At 33.1% G+C, this 25,089-nt stretch overlaps 1 protein-coding gene across 5 annotated transcripts in view; it reads left to right on the top strand.

Moving 5' to 3' along the window:
• Window positions 1–1,393: 1,393 nt before the first annotated feature.
• Window positions 1,394–25,089, top strand: part of LOC127706056 (RUN domain-containing protein 1-like) — a 42,511-nt gene continuing 18,815 nt past the window's right edge. For 3 of the 5 annotated variants that reach the window (XR_007984186.1, XR_007984187.1, XM_052210469.1), the window contains exons 1-8: window positions 6,313–6,418; window positions 12,403–12,549; window positions 14,503–14,647; window positions 15,401–15,496; window positions 16,008–16,115; window positions 18,846–18,958; window positions 20,416–20,458; window positions 22,266–22,356. Coding sequence is in view for 3 of the 5 variants with exons in the window: in XM_052210469.1 (XP_052066429.1) it covers window positions 6,378–6,418; window positions 12,403–12,549; window positions 14,503–14,647; window positions 15,401–15,496; window positions 16,008–16,115; window positions 18,846–18,958; window positions 20,416–20,458; window positions 22,266–22,356 (784 nt within the window). In the remaining 2 variants the exon portion in view is untranslated. Of the gene's footprint in view, window positions 1,524–6,312; window positions 6,419–12,402; window positions 12,550–14,502; window positions 14,648–15,400; window positions 15,497–16,007; window positions 16,116–18,845; window positions 18,959–20,415; window positions 20,459–22,265; window positions 22,357–25,089 lie in introns of those variants that run through there. The other 2 variants (XM_052210470.1, XM_052210472.1) reach the window with 2 other exon arrangements.

Consider the following 25,089-nt stretch of genomic DNA (forward strand, 5'->3'; position numbering starts at 1 on the left):
TTCTTGGCACAAACTCATAAACAATAAATGATAAAAACCTATTGCAGATTATTGCATATACAATGATATTAACAGACGTGATCGAATGAAAAGTTATACATACTAATATATCATAATATTATTAATGATAACAATGTGTGGGACTATAAAGCACAGAAAAATACAAAGCACAATAGAACTGGTATGTAATGCGTTCTTTCTAGTGCGGCAATCAGTGAAGTTAATCCCAGTGTGTAATGTGTGTTCGAATAAACCGTTAATCACACGTTCTTTTTGGATTAAACGAGATCTTTTGTATACATATATAAAAAAAAAACCGCAGAGACACAGACAGAGTTTAAGGAAAGGGGGAGGCATAATTGTCCAAAAAGATAAACATACCACCAATGTTGTTTTTTTGACGATTTTTAAGCAAACGATTAGATGATATCAATCAAAAGGGCCCTCTAAACCCACATTGACCTTGGGCTATGTCAGGAAGATTTTCTATAGGTCGTTCCTCAAAATACAGATTTTGTTTCGTTTCGTTGTGTTTCGTTTCTCAATTTACATGTTTCGTTTCGTTTCGTCGTGTTTCGTTTCGTTTCGCTGAGTTTCGTTTCGTTTCGCCATGTTTCGTTTCGTTTCGCTCTGTTTCGTTTCTGTTCCGTTTCTCACTTTACCGGGACCGAGATATGCATGCATAGATTCAAGAACAGTCCATAAACTTTTCAGATTATATCACCAAGGTTTATGACTATTACCAAATATGTGACTGTAATCTTAGGTACCACTAGAATAGTTTTGCAGGAAAAAAATTGAATCATTGTATGAAAGTTCGTTTGCTAAGGAAATAAAATGATAAGAGACGGTATATATGTATCTGTTATGTAGAAAACAGTTACTCTTAGTCTTGACCATCGTTATCATTTTCGCAGTAAGAGCTACCTCTTTGGAATCTTTCAAATCAAATATATATATACCGTAATCATTTGCGCATTAAGTTGGTTTATACAAATTTATTTTCCAAATATAATTTTGTCAAATGGTCCCAATTTGCTGAGAATTAGTGATATATATATACTGATCTTAAATCTCTATTAAAAAACTGATCAAAACTGTGGTCGCTTTTTCGAAATTTACAAATTAATTGTCTATGTTCAAAGTTTTGGGAAAGTAAGGTATGTTTCAAACAGAATGGAGCTCTGAGGAATGGCGGAGAACTACAATTACAGTACAATGTAATGTGGACGGATTACCCTGATATTGGAAATGTTTAATTATGTTTTCTTATACCCGATATCAGCTGATCAGAGATGTATAAATTAATACATGTCTATCTCAGGTATTTTTAATTGAGTATATCGATCGCACTGTATTTTGCCACCTACGCAACAACTTGCATTGTGACGTCATAGCATTATTGATCGGAAATAAAACGATGCTAGCTCTGCTTCTGTGATTACCAGGATAAACAGACTTTTGGCACCTGTCGATTCCCATATGGACAATTTTATTGTATAGGAAACCATGACAAGAAGTAGGTAAAATCTCCATACATCAGATGTATGTATGGAGGGGGTATGATTCGGTAACACTGTTAAACACACACAGCGACAGTGTAGCGTCAGCAACTTGGTTAAAAAAGGGGGAACAATTCGGTAAACATGATCCCAAGAAATGTATATGTAACAACATGACAATAATTGCTAAATCTGTTACAATTTTAACTTCATGTTGAACAAAATGAGTTTCTGTCAATTAGTAAAGTAACATAATCATGTATATGTTTGCAAACCCGTCATAATTTAACTGTATACACATGATAGATACATGTTGTTTACATGTTTTGCCCTAGTCCAAGATAACTCTGATGTCCAACGGCTATTTTGCCAGACAAGATGGGGCCGTGGGACGTCAGAGCTCTCTCATAAATTGAGGTCCATTTGAAAATAAAAGTTATAAATGCCGGAATCGATGGGTCACTGTGAAAACTGTCCAAATATGAGAAAATAAAGGGTGGCAGGTAGATAAAACTTACATGAATGAAGAGATAAATGAAAAATGAACAAATAGAGGCTTGATTTATATGGATCCAATGCCACCAGAAGCAACGATGCAGCGCATCCATTTTGGACAGGCAAATATCCACTTTTTGATATGGGACGCTCTGACGTCCCACGGCCCCAGCTTGTCTGGTAAAACAGCAGCTGGAAGTCAGAGTAATCTCGGACTAGTTTTGCCCTTACACCACTGCCCCAGTGTACATGGTGTAGGTGGAGGGTTAGCGCCTCCAAACTATATTAACCCCGCCACATTCTGTAAGTGACTGTCCCAAGTCAGTAGCCTGTAATTCGGTGGTTGTCTTTTGTTGCTGTATATCATTTTTGTTTTTAGTTCATTATTTTGTACATGAATTAGGCCGTTAGTTTTCTAGTTTGAATTGTATTGCATTTGCCATTCAGTGCCTTTTCTAGCTGACTATGCAGTATGGACTTTTCTCATTGTTGGTGACCTATAGTTGTTAATTTCTATGTCATTTTGGTCTCTTGTGGAGAGTTGCCTCATTGGCAATCATATCATATCTTATTATTTTTATGCCCCACCTAGGGGCATTATGTTTTTCGGTCTGTGCGTCCGTTCATCCGTCCGTCTTTCAGTCCGTCTGTCCCGCTTCAGGTTAAAGTTTTTGGTCAAGGTAGTTTTTGATGAAGTTGAAGTAAAATCAACTTGAAACTTAGTACACATGTTTCCTATGATATGATCTTTCTAAATCTAATGCCAAATTAGAGTTTTGACCCCAATTTCACTGTCTACTGAACATAGAAAATGATAGTGTGAGTGGGGCATCACATGATCAGTGTACTATGGACACATTCTTGTTGAATGTACATGCATCATCTGCTTATATGGGTATGCTGTATAATCACTATAGGGCTTTATTATCATTGGATGGAGAATGCAGCAAGTCCTAATTAAGGCTATATATTGCCGTTTAAAAGAATTTGGTTGATTATGGTGTCTTCACGGCTATGGTGTTCCAGTCGGACAGCATATCAGCCACAACATTTACATTTTCATGTGATTTTTGCAATAACCTATTGCCAAGTTATTCTTATGAGCACCAACAGGTTCCCATAAGTAGCAGACTTATTCATGCAGAGTTTATGGCCAAACTCAGGAAAGATCTGTCTAAATTCAATAAACATTTACCATAATTACCTTGGTGATAATTTTGCCTTTAATCAATAATTTTCGCATTTTAAAGCAGAAATTTACCTAAAATCTAATACAGGCAGTGATAATTGTCCTTTTCTAGATTTTTATATTTCAGTAACACACAGGCATGACGGGAAACTCTATTAAAAAATTTATGACAAAAGAGAAGATTTTTCATTTCTGATTGTTAGGGACGACATCAAAAGTTTAATGTAGGATAAAAAACTTAATTCACATAGTTTTTTCACTGACCCCCCCTCTTAACTTAATTTGGGAAAAATTGATTCACCAATATGGATATATGTAAAATCTATTTTGGGTAAACAAAACTTGCAGCAGTTTTAACCCCCCCACCCCCAAACTATTTGATTTAAGTTTTTTTATCCTACATTGATCTTTTGATGTAGTCCCTTAGTTATCCCTTTTTGGACGGTGATGTTCCTGTAGCCCTTTCTTATGGTCATGATGGTGTGTATTTCAAAACTTAACTAGCTATTCACATATATTCATGATATTTGTAGTCATGTTTTAGATTTCAACGAATGTAATGTATGTAGAACTGATAAATTTTTAAGTCAAGAGTTTTTATACGACCATTACGATCGCAAAAATATTTTTGTGGTCGTATATTGGTATGACGTTGGCGTCGTCGTCGTCAGAAGACACATTGGTTTTCGCACTCTAACTTTAGTTTAAGTGAATGGATCTCTATGAAATTTGACCACAAGGTTCAATACCACAAAAGAAAGGTTGGGATTGATTTTGGGGGTTATGGTACCAACAGTTACATGAGTTAAGGAATTAGGGACCAAAAATAAGCATTTTTGTAACATCCAGACATAACTTGTGTGTTAGTGTATGGATCTCTCTGACATTGTACCACAAGGTTCCATATCACAAAGGGAATGCTGGGATTGATTTTGGGGGTAATTGCCTCAAAATTTTAGGAATTAGGGGCAAAAAAAGGGGCAAAAAACAAGCATTTTTCTAGTTTCATGACAATAACTTGTGTGTAAGTGCATGTATCTTTCTGAAACTGTACTACAAGGTTCCATATCACAAAGGGAAAGCTGGAATTGAGTTTGGTGGTAATTGCCGAAAAAGTTTAGGAATAAGGGGCCAAAATGGGGCCAAAAATAAGCATTTTTCTAGTTTCCAGACAATAACTTGTGTTCAAGTATATGGATCTCTCTGAAATTGTACTGCAAGGTACCATACCACAAAGGGAAGGCGTGGATTGATTTTGGGGGTAATTGCCTCATAATTTTAGGAATTATGGGCCAAAAAGGGGCAAAAAAACAAGCATTTTTCTAGTTTCAGGACAATAACTTGTGTGTAAGTGTATGGATCTTTATGAAATTGTACATCAAGGTTCCATATCACAAAGGGAAAGGAGGGTTTGAGTCTGGGGGTAATTGCCCTAAACGTTGAGGAATTTGGGGCCAAAAAGGGGCAAAAAAACGAGCATTTTTCTAGTTTCCAGACAATAACTTGTGTTCAAGTGTACGGATCTCTCTGAAATTGTACTGCAAGGCACCATACATTGTAACACAAAGGGAAGGATGGGATTGAGTTTGGGGGTGATGAATCATAAGGGGGTTCAAAAAATTTGAGTTGGGATTTTTTTCCCCTTTTTTTTCTTTAAAATTTTCCATTTTAAATTGGGTATTTCTGATTTAGATATAAAAGCAAATAATAATGATATGGTTTGAATAGGTAAATTAAAAATTTTTAAGTTCTTAGACCACATTCATTCTGTGTCAGAAACCTATGCTATGTCAAATATTTAATCACAATCCAAATTCAGTGCTGTATCAAGCTTGAATGTTGTGTCCATACTTGCCCCAACTGTTCAGGGTTCGACCTACATGTACAGCTATGAGAACTAATTATCGTACATCCTGTTGATATGTTTTTTTTATATTTTGGCATTGCACTAGGTCATGCGTTTCTTAGACTGATTATGACATCTTTACACTAAATCCATTGGATGGGCATTGATTGATCCTAGTGTGGGAGAAGCTGATTTATTTATTAGTTGTTATTGGGTTTGAACTAGCTTTCAGTAACTGCTTGGTGCTTTGTTTCTAATGTTTTTATCTGATTGTTTTTGTGCCTACACCAATAGATTGAGTTTAGCCAATTACTACATGTACTACTTTACAGTTTGTTCTTATATTGTGCTGTTACACCACTGTCTCAGGTTAGTGGAAATATTGAGCTCTCACCTCACCACAGTTTTTACATATGTCCGTCCCAAGTCCGGAAACTAGTTGAGTGGTTGTCGTTGGTTCATGTCTTTCTAATATGTTTTTCATAAATTGTTTTGTTATGAATTAGGTTGTTGGTTTTCTTGTTTGAACTTTTCCTCATTTTTCATATCAGGGCCTTTTATAGCTGACTGTTCAATATGAGTTTTTCTCATTGTTGAAGGCCGTACAGTGGCCTATAATTGCCTACATCCACTTCATTTGAAATCTGGTGGATAGTTCAAATTGCCTCATTGCCAATCAAACTACATCTCCTTATAGTTATACTAAAGACATGCTAGATCGTCTCTCTCAACATAAAATGTGCTCTCCCCAATTTTATTCTTTATTGGGATCATCAATTTCCATGTCTCTCTGCCTTGCTAGCTTACTGCCTTGCTAGCCTACTGCCTATGCTGACTTTGTTCAGAAATATTTTTTGAAAGTCCAACATAAAGTTTCTGTTGATTATTTATTAAAAAAACATTCAAACAGAGCAACATTTTTTAAGGATATTTAACTTTTTATAAAAATTGTAAAGCTGATAGTTCTTGTGACATCAGATCCTCAAATTTTCTTAATCTGTAAGAATGTACATTGTATTACAAATGTATATAAAAAAAAATCACAGATCGGGGCAAAATTAAAAGAAAACATCTATTGTTGTAGTACATGAAACTAATCACTATAAAAACCATTCATGCAATAAATATTTTTAACATGAAATTTATTAATAGTCCATTTCATTTTCTTTTTTTAAATGTCCAATACAGGTAGGCTTACTTTCTGACAAAAACGTGTTGTCGTTTATAGAATTTTTTGTCAATAAAAGGGAGATAGTATCTTTAACATTAGATATATGACGTTGACCAGGTACATTTGCAAAAAGCTGGTAAACATTGGATGGATTAAGTAAATTGACTTTTTTTCATGACTCTGGCATTGGAAGGGATCAGTAATGTGTTTTTCAGGTAAAATTTCATCTGCTATACATACTGACATAGTTTTCAAATTAATCGCCAAAAACAAAAGAAATAAGTGTTAAAAAGTAATTTTAAGGACAGTAAATTATTATTTTAAGGAGTCAGTTGACAATGTTTCTCTTTTGACATACATGTACAATGATATACATGTGCTGCTGAACTGACTTCAAATAAAGCTAATACTAACAATGGACACTGCCCTGGATCTTGAACAATGTTTAACGGGAAGCTTAATACCAAAATTTATGATAAAAGAGATGATTTTTCATTTCCTATTGTTAATTATCCATTTTTAGATGGTGACGTTCCCTTGTCACCATCTTATGGTGTTTATATATATATCTCAACTTGTTCGATTCGCTTGTGTATGTAACAATGTATTTGATTTTAACGAAAGAAATCTCTGTATTACTGAAAAAATTGTTACACCAGGGTTTTCGATATCACAAACTAGTCAAAACATTTACTTAATTTTATCATCGGTACAAGGACATCATTCGTAAATATAAATCAACATGCAGACATCTAATACGTTCAGGTATTTCACATCTTTTATGGTAATATTCTATACAAAGCACAAAAATATTGTCATTCACCTCTAAAGCTAACAAAACCTTTAAACAGACTTATTCAGAAGGGATATAGTTATGATACTATTGTCAGGTCATTAAAGATTGCATATTTTGGAATTAATATTGATTCACCCATAGGGTCTTTGCATCAGAAATAAACAAATTTATTCTAAAACCAGTTGTTGGCATGCTACGGGTTATGTTCTCATATATTTTATGATGGTATGATACTAAACCCCTAACGGGAGGGATTGTGCTTTCATATGAAGGAGACATACTCTTTCAATCAGTTTAATTGAGGTCTGGAGCTGGCATGTCAGTAACTGCTAGTAGTCCTTTGTTAATTTATGTATCATTGTCATTTTGCTTTGTTTATTTTGCTACCTATTCTGACATTGGACTCGGACGTCTTTTAAACTGAGTTTTACTGTGGGTATTGCTGTGTGTATGTTTATTCTTCATTGGCTAGAGGTATAGGGGGAGGGTTGAGATCTCACAAAACATGTTTAACATTGTCACATTTTTGCGCCTGTCCCAAGTCAGGAGCCTTTGTTAGCAAGGTTAGTCTTGTATGTTTTTTAAATTTAGTTCAGTCATATGTTTTGGAGTTTAGTGTGACGTCCATTTTCACTGAACTAGTACACATTTGTGTTTAGGGGCCAGCTGAAGCCCCCTCCGGGCGCGGGATTTTTTCGCTGTGTTGAAGACCCATTGGTGGCTTTGGCTGTTTTCTGTTCTTTGGTTGAGGTTGTTGTCTCTTTGTCGGACACATTCCCTATTTCCATTCTCAATTTTATTTTATACTTTTCTTAGAACATCTGTTATTAACATAATTGAAATAAGTTATTAGAATTGAGAATGAAAATGGGGAATATGTCAAAGAGACAACAACCCGACCAAAGAGCAGAAAACAGCCCAAGGCCACCAATGGGTCTTCAACACAGCGGGAAAATGCTGCACCCATGCAGAGGCGGGCTTCAGCTGGCCCGTATTCAATAATGTTCAGCAAAATGGATGCCACACTGTCACTAAACTCTGAAACATATAAATGAACCAAAATTAAAAAAACACGACCCAAGATTAACAAAGTCTAGAGGTTTCTGATATACCTAATATACATGTATGTCATATGCATGTATATTGTAATTTGGTTTAGTAAATTGATTTTATTCAATAATGTCATTGAATTTTGTAAAGTAATTTTACTTAAATTCTACAATTTTAAACTAATAAACATGATAAATAGCATATTTATTATGTTTATGTGTTATTGAAATTTTCAGTGTCTCTTTATATAACTGACACATTTTTTGCTTCTCAAAAGATTTTCTTTATTCTTATTACTTTCATTAAAACTTATTTATGGATACAAGAACTTGTTGAAACGTCAATGTTCATTTCTTTTTACATTCATGTAAAGATAAATTAGCATTTAAAAACATATTTATTTCTTATGTGATGTAAGTAGTAGTTTACAGTACATTGAAGTTTATTGATGCTAATGTTATAATCTTATAAAAAGAAGTTTATCCAGGATAAGCTATCATTTTAAAAGGAAAGACATAAATCATGTTAATATTACCGTTGAGAATTTAGTTTTGGTTGTAGAGTTAAGTCATTGCCATAGCCCATTTAACATATACTTTTGTTTTAAGGGGTTACAGAACACCTAAGGGAGTTAACTCTTAAAAATCAGCTGAACGTTTTAATCACATACTATTAGAATGGAGAAATCAAGCTTTTCAACGATCAAAAATAGTGTTTGTCAAACTGCTATATATCCAACCAAATTATTCCTGTAAATTGTGTGGTTCAAATTTCTAGAAATTTTCATATTTTTGTCAACAGATCAGAGTAAATATTTTGTCAAAACTTTATGAAAATTAAATGAGCCAAATCTATTTTAGTCAAAGTGTTGGGTACTCCCTTAAGGAAACTTCAATAAATCATTAATTTACCATAGCCTTTTTTATGGTGCCATATTAAACTAACTTCATCCAATAACTGAATAGGTGTAAACTTTCAAAACCTCAAAGTTATAAATCTCCCAAGTGTAATATGTTAGTAAGGGCTGAGAGGGGTATTTGCAGTAAAACATATTTCTCATTGTTTCTGGTATTAAAACTAGAAGTTTTAAAATTATTTTATTTAACCTTATACATACATTGACATGCTTGCAGTCTGCACCGTTAGCCACTAGTCTGATGCCCCAAACTTGTAAAATTTTATTCGGACTAGTAGATTTTGCAAAAACTTTTTTTAGACACATAAGGAAGATGTCTAAATATTTGTCTTGGGACTAGTAGTTGGAAAGGATTTTGGTGCAGACTGTAACTTGAATTGTTTAGAGATAAGGATATGTGGTATTAATATTATGGTGGTACCAAACACCTTAACTAAAATTAATTTGGCTCGTTTAATTTTCATAAAATTTTGACAAAATATTTACTTTGACCCTTTGACAAAAATATAAAAAATTAAAAAACTTGAACCACACATTTTATCGGAAAAATTTCATTGGATATATCTAGCAGTTTGACAAACACTAATCATTGAGAATCTCAATATTTCTTTAACAGTATAATGTGATTAAATCGTTCAGCTGATTTTTACAGAGTTATCTCCCTGTAGTGTTATGTACCACCTTAAGCCAAATAAGACAATTAATCACCAAAATACAAGGATCATAAACACCTAAAACTTACAATCTACACTCAGATGATTTAAATTACCGGGGTATCAATGAAGTAATTAGGTAGACTTACAAATCAATTTAAAAAGCTAAGACTTCTCCTTTTATTTTTTCTTTATTTCTTTCACTTTTCTAAACGTTGATGAATATTCTTTGAACTTTTTAATGACAACAATGGCTTTGTTCAAAATTATTATAATTTATATACTGTGTAATCAATACTTATGATTAAAAAATTGAAATTCCATGTCCACTCTTTTTTTTGGGGGTATGGGAGACAGGTGACATCTACAGGTTTCCCCCTCCCACTATTGACTGGTGGCAATGGTAAAATCTACACATCAGCTGTAGTGTATATACAAAATGTATTAAACATTGACTCTTTTATTTAATGTCAAATGTTTTCACGCTGAAGTTATCGTCTTCACCTAAAGTTATTTTTTTTAAAGTTTGTACGTGGCATTTTACCTTCATTTTGACCTTGTGGATTAAAGTTTTTACATCATACCCAACTACACATAAGAATAAGATAAAAGTTCATTACATGTATGATATATATATATATACATCATGTGCATTTTAATTTCTTTGCATTTTTGATGATCTGATATTTGTGGTTACTGATCATGTTTCAACCAAACTTTGACAAACTTGGATTATTTTGTTTGAACAAAACACCTACGACATTTGATAGATTTATTATCTAGAAGTGCACCTGTTAGGAAGTATGTATCGAAATTGACAATTTAAAACTTCATGAAATATTTATAAACAGCTTCATTGAAATTAATTAAAATTAAAAAGTAAATTGACAAACATGCTTTGAATTGCATTTTGTTGGACTAATTTGTTATACTTGTAAATGCTTATATATATTTGATCACAACCATGATAACATATATATTATATTACCATGGTTATAAGATGTTGTAATTTAAAAAAAAAATTCCAATTGAAAAAAAAAACTGATTTTAAGTTTAAGTGGTATTCTAGTAGATGCATAAGTTGTTGTTGGAATTGACCATTCAGGGAGATTATTTTCCTGATTAGTATAAATATTGGAGACTGTATATATTTGTCAATAGTTTATGATGTTGGACATATTGTTGCCTTAAGGATGTTCGCTACTCTGTTTCAAAATAACAAGCTTTTTAAAAGACTAGTTGATAGTATATAAATAATGGAACTTAAAAAGCAGAAAAAATGAAGGGTCCGTGTGCTTGTGTTTGAGATATAAGCCATTGAAAATTTGGCGGGAAATGATTCTCTCTAGATTTTCCATACTATTAACATTCTTTCAAAAAGTATGAAAAAATAACAAGGATTTTACAAGATGTTCAAATATGGCTTTTTAAACTATATGTTATAAAATTATGAAAAGAAAAGTTGGGCTTAGTGGGCAAATTTTGTAATGGCAATACATGGATAAAACCAGAGGATTCTGAATATCTTGACAAAAATTCAAAAACAATAGGAGCCAGGAGCGAACATCCTTAACTTCAGGTTTGCAGTTTCTTTCACATCTATATAAAATATAACAAGATGTTAAACAGTCATTCAACAATCAATCAATCATTTCAGAGTTTTGTTTTTTTAATTTTGGGTTTTGTAAAGTGCATTAAGGGATCTTGCTTCACTATTAACTGATGCAAAGTATTGTAACTCACACTTAATATCTTTGAGGCTCATGACACAATTTATTTTTTGATTGGTCCAAACATCACTTTGCTGATAACTAAAAATTGTGTTTTTTTAATTATTGTATTGATGGTTTGCTGTCTGGTTTGTATGTACATCTATACACCAATCTGATTGCAATATTATTGTATTGATGGTTTGCTGTCTGGTTTGTATGTACATCTATACACCAATCTGATTGCAATCATGTGTCCTCGTTATACTCACAAAGATCTGAAAACGCTTTGGTTTACTTTCTGTTTTCAAGACCTTTTGGGATCCTCTGGTTTTGTCATATTGATTCGCGCCTTCAAAAATTTGGGGGCAGAAATTTGATTGGCTGATGTAATAATTCCTGAAACAGAAAGTAGAATGGAATATTGTCAGATCCTTGTCAGAAAAGTGTGGATACAGGATCTGTATTTTTAATCGAATTGTGTATCTTCATATACCCACACACAAGTTTGAATATTGAATTTGATGAATGTTTAAAAGAAAGGGTGATAGAGTTTACATGATGACTGTGGTATGAAATTAAGGATTTTGAAAAAAAAGTCAATAATGGCATTGTGGGTGGATAGACACTCTCTTTAAAAGACAGTTCTTTGTCATTTATATTGATTGATTTTATCACAAGTAGGGTGGGTGGGTGGGTGAAAGAGGAATTGAAAAATACTTCAAATTCTTTTGCTAGCGTTTGGTTCACCAGTACATTAGAATTTTTGGATAGTCTATTTCTGGTTCTAAATATACTTATGTGCATGAAAAAAAACCCTGAAGATGGTGTTAAACACTGACAATCATACATATGGTAACAAATTCTTGGTTGTAAACTATACTAAGGCTTGTGATCCACTTCGACAAACCATGGGGACGATGAAAACTGGAACAAGAAAAAAGTTTTGTTTTCATTTGTTTCTACAAATTTAGTTTTTTTCATTTGTATGCACTAATATAATATTTTAGAAAAATCTTGACGCAGATATAGCTTTTTATAAATGATACTTGAAACAATTCATGTTACATTTCAGGATGATGGAAGAAACACAAGTCAGTGTTAACGATGAAAGTTACGACTACGACAGCTTTGACGAAAACAGTGATGAAAGACCTACAGAACGTTGGGCTCCACTAGGTGCTGCTGCCGTCAGTCCTGCTCCATCTCAGACAGAAACTAGGTATGTATTGTAAGAGTAATGTCATAGATCTACAGAACAGTGGGCTCCACTAAGTGCTGCTACCCTCAGTTCTGCTCCATCTCAAACAGGAACTAGGTATGTAATGCAAAAGTGTATGTCCCTTTCATAAATATTTGCACTAGACCTAGATTCAGCAGCCTCAACCCTTTAGTTCTATAACTCCTTTGGGAATTTTATTTATGTATTTTTTAGTGTGGACTTCGTGCTTAAGCAGTTTTGATGAAGGTAATGTGCATAAACTCTTACCTAGAAATGTACCTCACTCACTAATGAGGGTCTGTATCTGGTGTGCTGAATAGAAAATATTGGGCTAGAAAATAACCAATAGAGAAGTAATGACTAACATGACTAAGATATACAGAATAGACTTATACATGTAATGGGCAACAAAAATAAAGAATAGAGAAGTATTGGTAAAAAATAATAGAAGTATGGGCAATCAGATAAAGAAGAGAGAAGTATGGGCAAACAAATAAAAGGTAGAGAAATATGGGCAAACAAATGAAGAATACAGAAGTCTTGGCAAAAAAGAAGAGAGAAGTATGGGCAAACAAATAAAAAATAAAGAAGTATGGGCAAACAAATAAAGAATAGAGAATTATGGGCAAACAAATAAAGAAGAGAGAAGTATGGGCAAACAAATAAAAAATAAAGAAGTATGGGCAAACAAATAAAGAATAGAGAATTATGGGCAAACAAATAAAGAATAGAGAAGTATGGGCAAACAAATAAAGAATAGAGAAGTATGGGCAAACAAATAAAAAATAGAGAAGTATGGGCAAACAAATAAAGAAGAAAAAAAGTATGGGCAAACAAATGAAGAATAGAGAATTATGGGCAAACAAATATGGAAGAGAGAAGTATGGGCAAACGAATAAAGGAGAGAAGTATGGGCAAACAAATAAAAAAAAGAGAAGTATGGGCAAACAAATGAAGAATAGAGAATTATGGGCAAACAAATAAAGAGAGAAATATGGGCAAACAAATATGGGCAAACAAGTATGGAAGAGAGAAGTATGGGCAAACGAATAAAGATTAGAGAATTATGGGCAAACAAATAAAGAGAGAAATATGGGCAAACAAATATGGAAGAGAGAAGTATGGGCAAACGAATAAAGAAGAGAGAAGTATGGGCAAACAAATAAAAAAAGAAAAGTATGGACAAACAAATGAAGAATAGAGAATTATGGGCAAACAAATAAAGAGCGAAATATGGGCAAACAAATAAAGAAGAAAGAAGTATGGGCAAACAAATAAAGAAGAAAGAAGTATGGGCAAACAAATAAAGAAGAAAGAAGTATGGGCAAACAAATAAAGAATAGAGAATTATGGGCAAACAAATAAAGAAGAAAGAAGTATGGGCAAACAAATAAAGAATAGAGAAGTATGGGCAAACAAATAAAAAATAGAGAAGTATGGGCAAACAAATAAAAAATAGAGAAGTATGGGCAAACAAATAAAAAATAGAGAAGTATAGGCAAACAAATAAAGAGTAGAGCCCAATGTTGTGCTAAAATATAAAGAACAGAAAATATTTAATGATATGATAACTTACTATTTAAAGAATAAAGAATAAAATAAAATACTTATCAGTAATAAAATGAAGGAATACATAAATGAAGACCCCCAGCGTCCATCTCCCATCCAGACACTCTACCATAGTGTTGATGCCTCTTTCTAGATCATAATAACATCAAATTAAATATAAACCTAACATTTTCCTATGATATATAATAATTTTGGGTGTTGAAATTTATCTTTTTTATGCAGTGAAATTTTTTTTTTATGAAAAATTTGTAAACAAATGTAAATAATTATATCTGTATATTGTCAATATAAATTCCATAATTGAAAAAGATTATTGCTTAGATTATTGCAGTTATCTCATTTTATTTTTTTATAAAACTAAAATTATATTTATAAATTTTTCAGCCATCATGCACAGAATGATCAGTTACGACAGTTAGAAGAAGAGCAAGAACAGTTAAATTCATCACTACTAGCCCTGACCACACATTTTGCCCATGTCCAATTTAGATTGAAACAGATTGTTAGTGCACCTCCTGATGACAAAGAGGTAAAAACAGAAACAATTAATTTGATGATGATGGATGGCTGCTTAACATCAAGTGGCAAATTAATATGCATATTCAGGACTCGAACATGTTACTTAATATGAATATTAACCCTGCTTTGTACTAGACTGACACCCTGAGTCAGATTTTTAATGTGGTAGTTCACAAGGTAACAGTCCGCAGGAAGACATGTCACATTATTCTGACTCTGAGCCAACTAGTCTTTGGTGAGTGCTTACCAGAGAAGCAGCAAATACCAATTTTAAAATCTTCGGTTTGAACAGGCGGGGTTGAACCAACGACGCTCCGCACTCGAGGCTACCACAAGACCTCTGAGGCGGTCAGTTAATTTGAAGAGCTATCTGACCAAAAAGGACTTAAAAATGATAGCCAAATCCATCTTACTTATGAGGTCACTTTTAAGTTGTCACATTCAAATTGCATCATCAAGACTCCGCTAATAGTCACTTTTTCACTTCTTTTTGATGCATAAAAACTGTGATATTAAAGTAAGAATACCAGGAAATATATTATCATGATTATTTTGGTGAATTAATTGGGTTAAATAAGCTCTAAAGGTACCTTGTCCTTTAAACTGACAGGCCAATGCTTCCCAGGAGGAAATGACGAAATGCACATGAGCTATCCTGTAACACATAGATCAACCAATACTGTATATAGAACATGTAAGTAAGCTATAAATAGGCTCCTAACCACATATTGACCATTTATTGAATACTATTTATCTTCTGCAGACATTATTACAAGAACTGGAAGAGTTTGCCTTTAGAGGTATTCCTGATGCCAGATTATGTTTAGACAAAAAGTTAGAAGAGGTTCAAGAGGAAATGGTAAGTCCTTTTGAAATTTTTTTTTAGGTACAATTTGAAACCGAAGTCGTCCTTTGAAAAATTGAAACCTGAAAAAAATTACAATTTTGAGGGGTTGGCCTCCCTACTCTGTCTGGCCCATTTTGGACAAAACTTCCAAAAACAAACTAAACCTACATGAATATAATTATTGGTGGGGAGGGGAGCACTTATTATTGGTGGGGAGGGGAGCAGTTATTTTAGACACCAACCACTCATTATATAAAATAAAATTGAGAATGGAAATGGGGACTGTGTCAAAGAGACAACAACCCGACCAAAGAGCATAATACAGCCCAAGGCCACCAATGGGTCTTCAAAATAGCGAGAAAATACAGACCTGAACGCAGTGTTTGTTTTACTTATAATTCTTATAAAATTCTTAAAAAAAAGCAACCACCCACAATTTATTTATTTGAGCGTCTCCCATCCTGCAACCCCTATACATTTATATTTGGAACAGCCCATAACCTTTTTCTACCTTTTATTACAGAGCGATCAGGAGCATGAACAGAAATTAATAGAGCAGAGAGAGAAACAGAGAGAATTAATAGAACAGCTGAAAAAACAACTGGAGGAGTTAGAAACTTATGCTTACGAGGTTTGTAGTTCTAACATTTGTAGAATACCCCCCCCCCCCAAAAAAAAAATAGGTAATGCCAAAACACATGTAATTAACAGCATCTGGTGATGATTCGTAGTCTTTTTAGAATAGTCCATTTTCTAGTACTGTGGATTCATTTATTTTGATGGGTACCAATTTTTGAGGATTTAGGAAAAAATTGTTTTTATGAATATTTGATTTCTTGGTTTTACAAAAATCTGCACACAAGTCTATAGAAAATTTTACTTCGTTGGACACTTAAATTTGTGGTTCACCTGTACCCACAAAATCAACAGTAATTCCTATCCCATGAATACAAATATTTTTAAAAATCATGTAAAACAGATGGTTTCAGAATGAAAATTCTAAACAGCCTACGCTGAACAAATCAAGTTCTTTCCACAAGGTTTTCATTGACAGTCAATCATTATGTCATAAAATAGAAGTTTCTCCATAATATAAATTACAAATGGAAGAGTTATTCTGTAATATTATTTCCATTGTAGTATTTTTTCCTAACAGAATAAAGCTGTTAGAATATTTGTTCCAATAGGAACAGATAATATGGTGTTGTTTATAATAAAGTTTCCAGTTGATCTTCTGTTTGGCGGAACAAATTTAAGTTACAGTAATATGAATTTTCTCCCCTTTAGAAATATTCCAAAATAAGTCATGGGTACTACTTGTACAAGTAATTTTTATTTACTTGAAGATGTAAACATTAATCTACTTAAATAAGTAAATTTGTAAGATACTTATACAAGTGTATTTTATTTACTTGTATAGGTAAATTATTTCATTGGCTTAGTTAAGTCCCTTAGACATTCAAATTTTTTTACTTATATACAAGTAAAAAAGTCATACTATGTTCTTTTCTTGAATTTTTCAGGACTTCTTTGCTCTAATAGAATTTTTAATTGTCTGTCCTTTGCAGATGTCTTTACTAATCATTTAAGTGTAATTTCATGGACAATGAAAATCTCATTTGTCTGTTATCTTCAGAACACTGCTCATTTACAAGCCCCCAAGGGGCAATTTTTGAAGGCTTTGCGCAATTAGTTTCTTTGTTGAATTAATGAGATGAAACATTGAACTCTAATCAAATATTATGAGCTAACATGAGAAAAATTGTTAAAGGCATGTTTTTACATCTCAAAACTTAAGGATTTTGGGGATTGTAAAAAAAATTACTTATACAAGTAAATTTTTGAGAAAATTAAGGGGAGATTATTCAAACATTATAAGAAAAAATGAACATAACAAAATTTACTTATATAAGTATATTATTATTTACTTCTTCAAGTAAATAAAGATTACTTGTACAAGAAGTAACCCTGACTGAAAATGAAGACCATGTGGATAATTTAAAAATTGACTATTAGCATGATTAGTATTATTTACACTTGTCTGACTGCTGTTTAAGACTGTATGTTGACTTCTTGTAGGTTTTTTTCTGTGTTCAGTTGATAAAAGTAAATCAAATTATACTTTGGTTTTGTAATAGTCAGTTTGAGTTTTTAAACACTCACGTGAAACAGAAGTAAAAAAACCTGTTGTAAAGAAGCTAAGAAAATATTTTTGAAAATGGTTGACATAAATGTTCCAGGAACTTCAGAGTTATGTCCCTTGCCATAGGTCTACCTCTTTAAAAGAATCACTTTTGAGGCCCCCCGGCAGCTAGGGGAAGGGGCATTAAGTGTTACCCTTGACCATCCCTCCGTCCTTCCGTCAGTCCCAAAAGTATTTTCACATATTATAAGCAAGCTTGAGCAGGGGCATTGGTGTCTTCGGACACATTCTTCTTTTTTTTTATGCCTCACCTAGGGGCATTATGTTTTTAGGTCTGTGCGTCCGTTTATTCATTGGTCCGTTCGTCCGTCTGTCCCGCTTCAGGTTGAAGTTTTTGGTCAAGGTAGTTTTTGATGAAATGGAAGTCCAATCAACTTGAAACTTAGTCCACATGTTTCGTATGATATGATCTTTCTAATTTTAATGCCAAATTAGAGTTTTTATCCCAATTTCACAGTCCACCGAACATAGAAAATGATAGTGCGAGTGGGGCATCTGTGTACTATGGACACATTCTTGTTTAATTCTTTTTCTCAACACTACCTTGACTAACAAGTGTCATACCCCTTTTAAACGCAAGGAGATGATACCAAAGAGATATTCAAACTCATAGACAAGTAAAAAACTGACAACGCCATAGCAAAAAGCAACTCATAGACAAGTTAAAAACTGACAACGCCATAGCAAAAAACAACTCATAGACAAGTTAAAAACTGACAACGCCATAGCAAAAAGCAACTCATAGACAAGTAAAAAACTGACAACGCCATAGCAAAAAACAACTCATAGACAAGTTAAAAACTGACAACGCCATAGCAAAAAACAACTCATAGACAAGTTAAAAACTGACAACGCCATAGCAAAAAGCAACTCATAGACAAGTTAAAAACTGACAATGCCATAGCAAAAAACAAAAAACCTACCAACCACCAGTAGATAAAACCCAACATGAACCCCACCAAAAACCAAGGGTGAATTCAGGTGCTCAGGAAGGGTAACCAGATCTTGTTCCACATGTGGCATCCATCAAACTGACAATGATGCAGTAAAAAATCTGGATGTTTTCTGGGAATGATAATGTTTAAAATTATGTTCATGTTTATATTTATTTGTACATATTATGGTCTATAGTAAATTTCATGTTCATATTTTCTGTAGACTGGTGATGCTGATGTGGTTCCTACATCCAAAGTGATGGAAAAACAAAAAGTTGTCATCGATGAACTGAAACATAAACTGGATCTTAATCTGGAGGGCTTTGACAGTCTCAGGTAAATATGGAGGTGTTATAAACTGAGGTACAATGTAAATCTGTATCACTTCTCTTGGGCCTTTGTGGTCAAGGTGTCACATGTGTCAGTTATCAATCTACATTGATCATTAGCCTGTGCTTGATTAGCCGTGCTTGACTAGCCTGTGCTTTACTATCTTGTGCTTGACTAGTTTGTGCTTGATTAGCCTATGTTTGATTAGCCTGTGCTTGACTAGTTTGTGCTTGATTAGCCTGTGTTATACTAGCCTGTGCTTTACTATCTTGTGCTTGACTAGTTTGTGCTTGATTAGCCTGTGTTTGACTAGCCTGTGCTTGACTATCTTGTGCTTGATTAGTTTGTGCTTGATTGGCTTGTGCTTGACTAACCTGTGCTTGATTAGCTTGTGCTTGACTAGCTTCTGATTGACAAGCTTGTGCTTAACTAGCCTGTGCTTGACTAGCATGTGGTTGACTAGCTTGTGCTGGACTATCCTTTGCTTGACTAGCATGTGGTTGACTACCCTGTGCTTGACTTGCCTGTGCTTGACTAGCTTGTGCGTGACTAGCTTGTGCTCGACTAGCCTGTGCTTGACTAGCCTGTGCTTGACTAGCCTATGTTTGACTATCTTGTGCTTTACTAGCTTGTGCTTGACTAGCCTGTTCTTGACAGCCTGTGCTTGACTCCAATCTTATTTGACAAGGTCGGTGATTCTATCACGGTACTCTAGTTTCCTCAACAAATAAAAAAATTGGTCACCATTAGATAGCAAAGGATGATGAAAGTGGTGTTAAATACCAATAAAAAATAATGTAAAATTTTCACAACAGTAAAAAGACTACATCATTTCTAAAGATTATTAATGTTTCAAAGATTTCATTATCTTGGGCATTTGTATGAATAAACTACTGGCATCAGTAAAGGAATGGCTAAAAAGAAACTAACATATCCAAACAACAGCATAACACAACTCTTACCTGCATGAACTAAAATTACACCAAAACCAACTAAAAATTCCAAACAACAACACACCACAACAAGTGAAAATGAAAACAAATAAAATCAATGACAGACTAAAACAATTTAGTCCATAACAAGTTGATTAAAATTAAAACTTGACAACTCAAATTAAAAAAAAAATGGATTAACTTTATTCATCAGTGTTTTCTAGAAAAGTTTTTTAAGAATGAAGTTATTATAATAAAAAATATAAAACAGTAAATTCAGAAATTATTACAAGGTTTAATCAATGATAATAAAAAAAAGCGTGTAAGTATTGCAATAATAAGAATTTGCAATCTTATATCAGATAAATATTCACGAAGAAAACTCAATAATTAATCGAGAATTTGGAACGGTAATGTCAAAACCTCAAAAATAAATTCTCGCAATAAAATTTGAATTTACAGTAATAATTATCAACAGAATGATTATTAATTATGACAATAAAATCCTATAAATGACATTGTATTTTACAGCACAGATCAGTTGAAACAGATTGTTGATCATGCTGTTGGAGAGGTAATTGTTTTGTGCCTTCTTTTTTAATATGCCCTGTTATATTTGTAGATAATGATATTGGTCTGTTTTTGCTACATAATAATGGCTTACGTTTCTTTACTTTGACTGATATTTGGGGGAATACATGCCTATGGACTTTTCTTGATATTTTTTTTTTTTGAAATGCTTGCAGCTGTAAAAATTGATAATTTTTAACCGGATTTCCGAAGGAAAAATCAGTTATTGATTTGGGGATGTACGGCAGGCGGCTAACAAACAGTGTATGTGCATTTACTCATGAACCGTTCAACTAAAGCTTTTCAAATTTTAATATGTTGTTACTGATGACAAAATGGAGGTCATGTTGGATATTGACAATTTTCACTTTCACTGTTCAGGTTTCCAGTTGTGTCCGTGCTTTAACTCATGAACTGTTCTACCAAAGCTTTTCAAATTTTAATATGTTAACGTTGTTACTGATGACAAAATGGAGGTCAAGTTCGATATTGACGATTTTCACTTTCACCCTTCAGGAGTTATGGTTCTTGAAAGATTGAAAAATGGTGTTTCCAGTCGAGTCCATGCTTTAACTCACAAACCTTTCTACCAAAGCTTTTCAAATTTATATATGTTGTTACTGATAACTAAATGGAGGTCAAGTTCAATATTGATGATTGTCACTTTTACTGTTCAGGAGTTGTGATATTGAAAAATGCCAGGACAGAAATAAATGTTAAAAAATCAGGTTTGCTGTCACTCTGACAGCCTCTTGTTCAGATTTGTGTGAATGATGATGACTTACAGTTGAGTTTAAAAATTTGAATTTCAGTTTTTTTGGCAGGATTACAGCCCTTGGACTTGAAAATTAACTTGTCAAAAACATGTCAAGAAAATTATACTTGTCAGAACTTTTTTTTAACATTCAAGATTTTGAAATGGTTTTTGGTACATTAGAGAATAAGGCAACAAAGTAAATTTCTGTTTCATGCATGACACGGGTTATGTTCTTCTCATATGTTATGATGGTATGATACTAAACCCCTTACGGGAAGGATTGTGCCTGATATTCATATGATGAAGACATAATCTTTCAATCAGTTTAATTGAAGTCTGGAGCTGGCATGTCAGTTAACTGCTAGTAGTCTGTTGTTATTTATGTATTATTGTCATTTTGTTTATTTTCTTTGGTTACATCTTCTGACATCAGACTCGGACTTCTCTTGAACTGAATTTTAATGTGCGTATTGTTATGCGTTTACTTTTCTACATTGGCTAGAGGTATAGGGGGAGGGTTGAGATCTCATAAACATGTTTAACCCCGCCGCATTTTTGCGCCTGTCCCAAGTCAGGAGCCTCTAGCCTTTGTCAGTCTTGTATTATTTTTAATTTTAGTTTCTTGTGTACAATTTGGAGTTTAGTATGGCGTTCATTATCACTGAACTAGTATATATATTTGTTTAGGGGCCAGCTGAAGGACGCCTCCGGGTGCGGGAATTTCTCGCTGCATTGAAGACCTGTTGGTGACCTTCTGCTGTTGTCTGTTCTATGGTCGGGTTGTTGTCTCTTTGACACATTCCCCATTTCCATTCTCAATTTTAATTTTATCTTAATTTTGGAATCTAACCCTAAAAAGATTTCATGCCTTTTCAAATAACAATGTGTCATTTGAGTATGGCTGGATTATTCAAAGTCAAATGGGCAGCTGATATTTTTTTTGTTTATTGTTAGTTATTGATGATCCTTGTCCCAAAGTTACTTTAATACATGGAAAAATCATAGTAAATTTTATTTACATGTAGTAATTTTATGACTTTTCTTTCTTTTACAGATAGTTAACCCAGGCAAGGTTAAAGAAAAGCTGATTCAGCAGTTATCAACACAGATAACTGATTTAGAAAGATTTATACAGTTCTTACAAGGTGATGGACTGGGTCAAAACTTCTTTTGCTTGTGGCACTGGTTAATTTTTTTTTTGTGCTGTACTTTCAATGTGGACATGATTTTGAATAGTGCTAAATTTTTTAATCACAAAATTATTTTCTATTTAATTAACATAAGAATGGGGAACAACAAACCGAAAAATGAAGTTTTCTGACTGCTAAATTTTTAATCTAATAATTTCCTTAATTGCGTAGAATAACCTTGTTTTTAGCACTAAAGGATGTACTTAAGTGAAATTTAAAAAATCTAGAATTTAAAATTGATACTATAAGTCAGAAGAGCATTAGTTAAGGAACATAATAAGCTAAAAGTATTGATAGGTTATGGAGCTCCTTTTCGAGATATCTTATATTTTTTTAATGACGGGAAAAGGCTGACTCAGACTTTTACCTTATATTTGCATTGGTATTATTTGGATCTCAAATCGAAAGAAAAGAAATCTAGAATCTGCTTAAATTTTGGTAAATGACCTTTTATGAGCTGTTGAAGTCTTATATGAAAAGAAAAATGGATGTTACATGTGTTAGGGGGCAAAATATTTTACCCTGTATGGTAGGAAAAAACCCAAGGAGTTCGAACATATGACAAAAATTCCTAGGTACATCCTTAAGCTACATATTAATGGGGTTACAAAAACTAACTCAACTCTTTCATTATAACTTAATTTTAAAATTATTTTTTTTTAATAAATTTATTAATATGATTACTATCAATCGTAGATCTTTGGCAATTTTTATGAAATTTTGACCTGGTAATGCTTTTAATTCTATAGTTGAGGGATTTTCCTTCCCTACTTAGAAATAACATAGTTGCTTTTTTCTGTATTATTTTATCATATTTTTCCTACTTTTATCACACTAACAATTGCACGACCCGTTGAAAAATTTATGCATGGATTTAATATTAATTTCCTTAGGTTACTGTATGTGAAATTTATAAGAAGTAACTCAAATGATTTTCTGAAAGAATTACCTGTTTTGTTATATTAAGAAAATTTGGAGGGGAATCATCTTTTGATTGCCTTAAAGTACAAGTCCTTAAAGAAAATATTTTTTCATTGCCATCCCTTAGCATTCGTTGTCAGTCTCAGTCTGTTGTTCTCTTGTTAACTTAGACAAAAATCTTCTCTCAAACTATTTAGCCAGTTAAAACCAAACCAAACTTGGTAACAATCATCCTTGAGGTATCTAGTTTAAAAATGTGTCCAACTATTCCACCTGGCAACCAACATGTCTCTGAATGCTAAAAATAGAATATAAGGCTGAAATATGACTAATTGCTAAAATCTTGAAAAGTTGTAGAAAGGTGAGAGAAAATCTGGCAGAATGAGAAATGTTTAGAATGTCATGATCTGCTTACAATCCATTATTACGAAAAATCATTAAGCTATTTCTTATAGGAGTTATTGCCCTAAAATGAAGATTCTTACCCATTTTTCACAATTTTTGCTATTGTCTAGAAAACTATTTTAGATTTATAAAGAGAAACTGTATGCAGCAAAAATGATCATACACCTGACAAGAACTACATATAAGTTCACATGGTAAAAACCATCAGTCAACTCCTAATAGGAGTTATTGCCCTTTAATGACAGGTCATTCCCATTATAAGTTTTTTGCAGAAACTCTAGTAGACAGAGAGAAACTGTAGATAGCAAAATAATAAGCAAAATAGGATCTAAAAATAGATTAAATGACGGAAACCCCTCCCTATGCGTTTACATCTGGAACAGCTCTGATTTTTGCCAACTGTCCACGGTAAGAGTCATTCTTTATCGTTTCCATTGGCAACCTTTTACAGTTTACATCGTCATGCCATCAATTTTTTTCATAGAGATGCAGCTCATGCAAAACTTACAATATTTTTACAAATTCTGCGAATAAATTTGAGTGATGAAAGCAGCTGCATGTCCATAGAGGACAGGTGGACATGTCAAAATCTGCGTGTCCACGATGGACAGGTGGAAATTTCAAAATCCATGAGCTGTTGTGTACCTTCAATTGGAACATATCTGATGACAATTATAATTTCAGACATTTTAATATGAAATTAACTCTGTTTTGATTTAATTTTATATTCTTTTATAACATTTTTAATGCTTCATCCAAAACCTGCTTTTATCTCATACTAAGTGTGCTGTTTTTCACTTTTAAGTATAGCAAAACTAATAAAATATATATAACAATAGATAGATCTAATGAAGACCATCAAATATATGATATTTTTATGCCCCATTTATGGGCATTATGTTTTTCGGTCTGGTCGTCCATCCGTTTGTCCGTACTGCTTCAGGTTAAAGTTTTTGGTCAAGATAGATTTTGATGAAGTTTAAGTCCAATCAACTTGAAACTTAGTACACATGTTCAGTTCCCTATGATATGATCTTTCTTATTTGAATGCCAAATAAGAGTTTTGACCCCGATTTCAGGGTCCACTGAACATCGAAAATGATAGTACGGGTGGGGCATCCGTGTTCTATGGACACATTCTTATTCAACTATGGATTGTTCCTGAATTGATTGCATGGGTGGTTGGAAGGTACTTCTATTAAATTTCGATGAGTTTTGATTATTTTAATCAAATTTATTAATTTGATTTTATACATATGCAGGTGGTTGGGGCTTTCTTAAACTTGCAGTGAGGTGAGAGTTTTTTTTTTTTTTGCTCTGTGTTGAAGGCTTCATTGTGACTTTGAGGTGACTTTTGAGCAC

Source organism: Mytilus californianus, unplaced genomic scaffold (assembly GCF_021869535.1).
Source record: "Mytilus californianus isolate M0D057914Y unplaced genomic scaffold, xbMytCali1.0.p SCAF_6, whole genome shotgun sequence".
Lineage (NCBI taxonomy): Eukaryota > Metazoa > Mollusca > Bivalvia > Mytilida > Mytilidae > Mytilus > Mytilus californianus.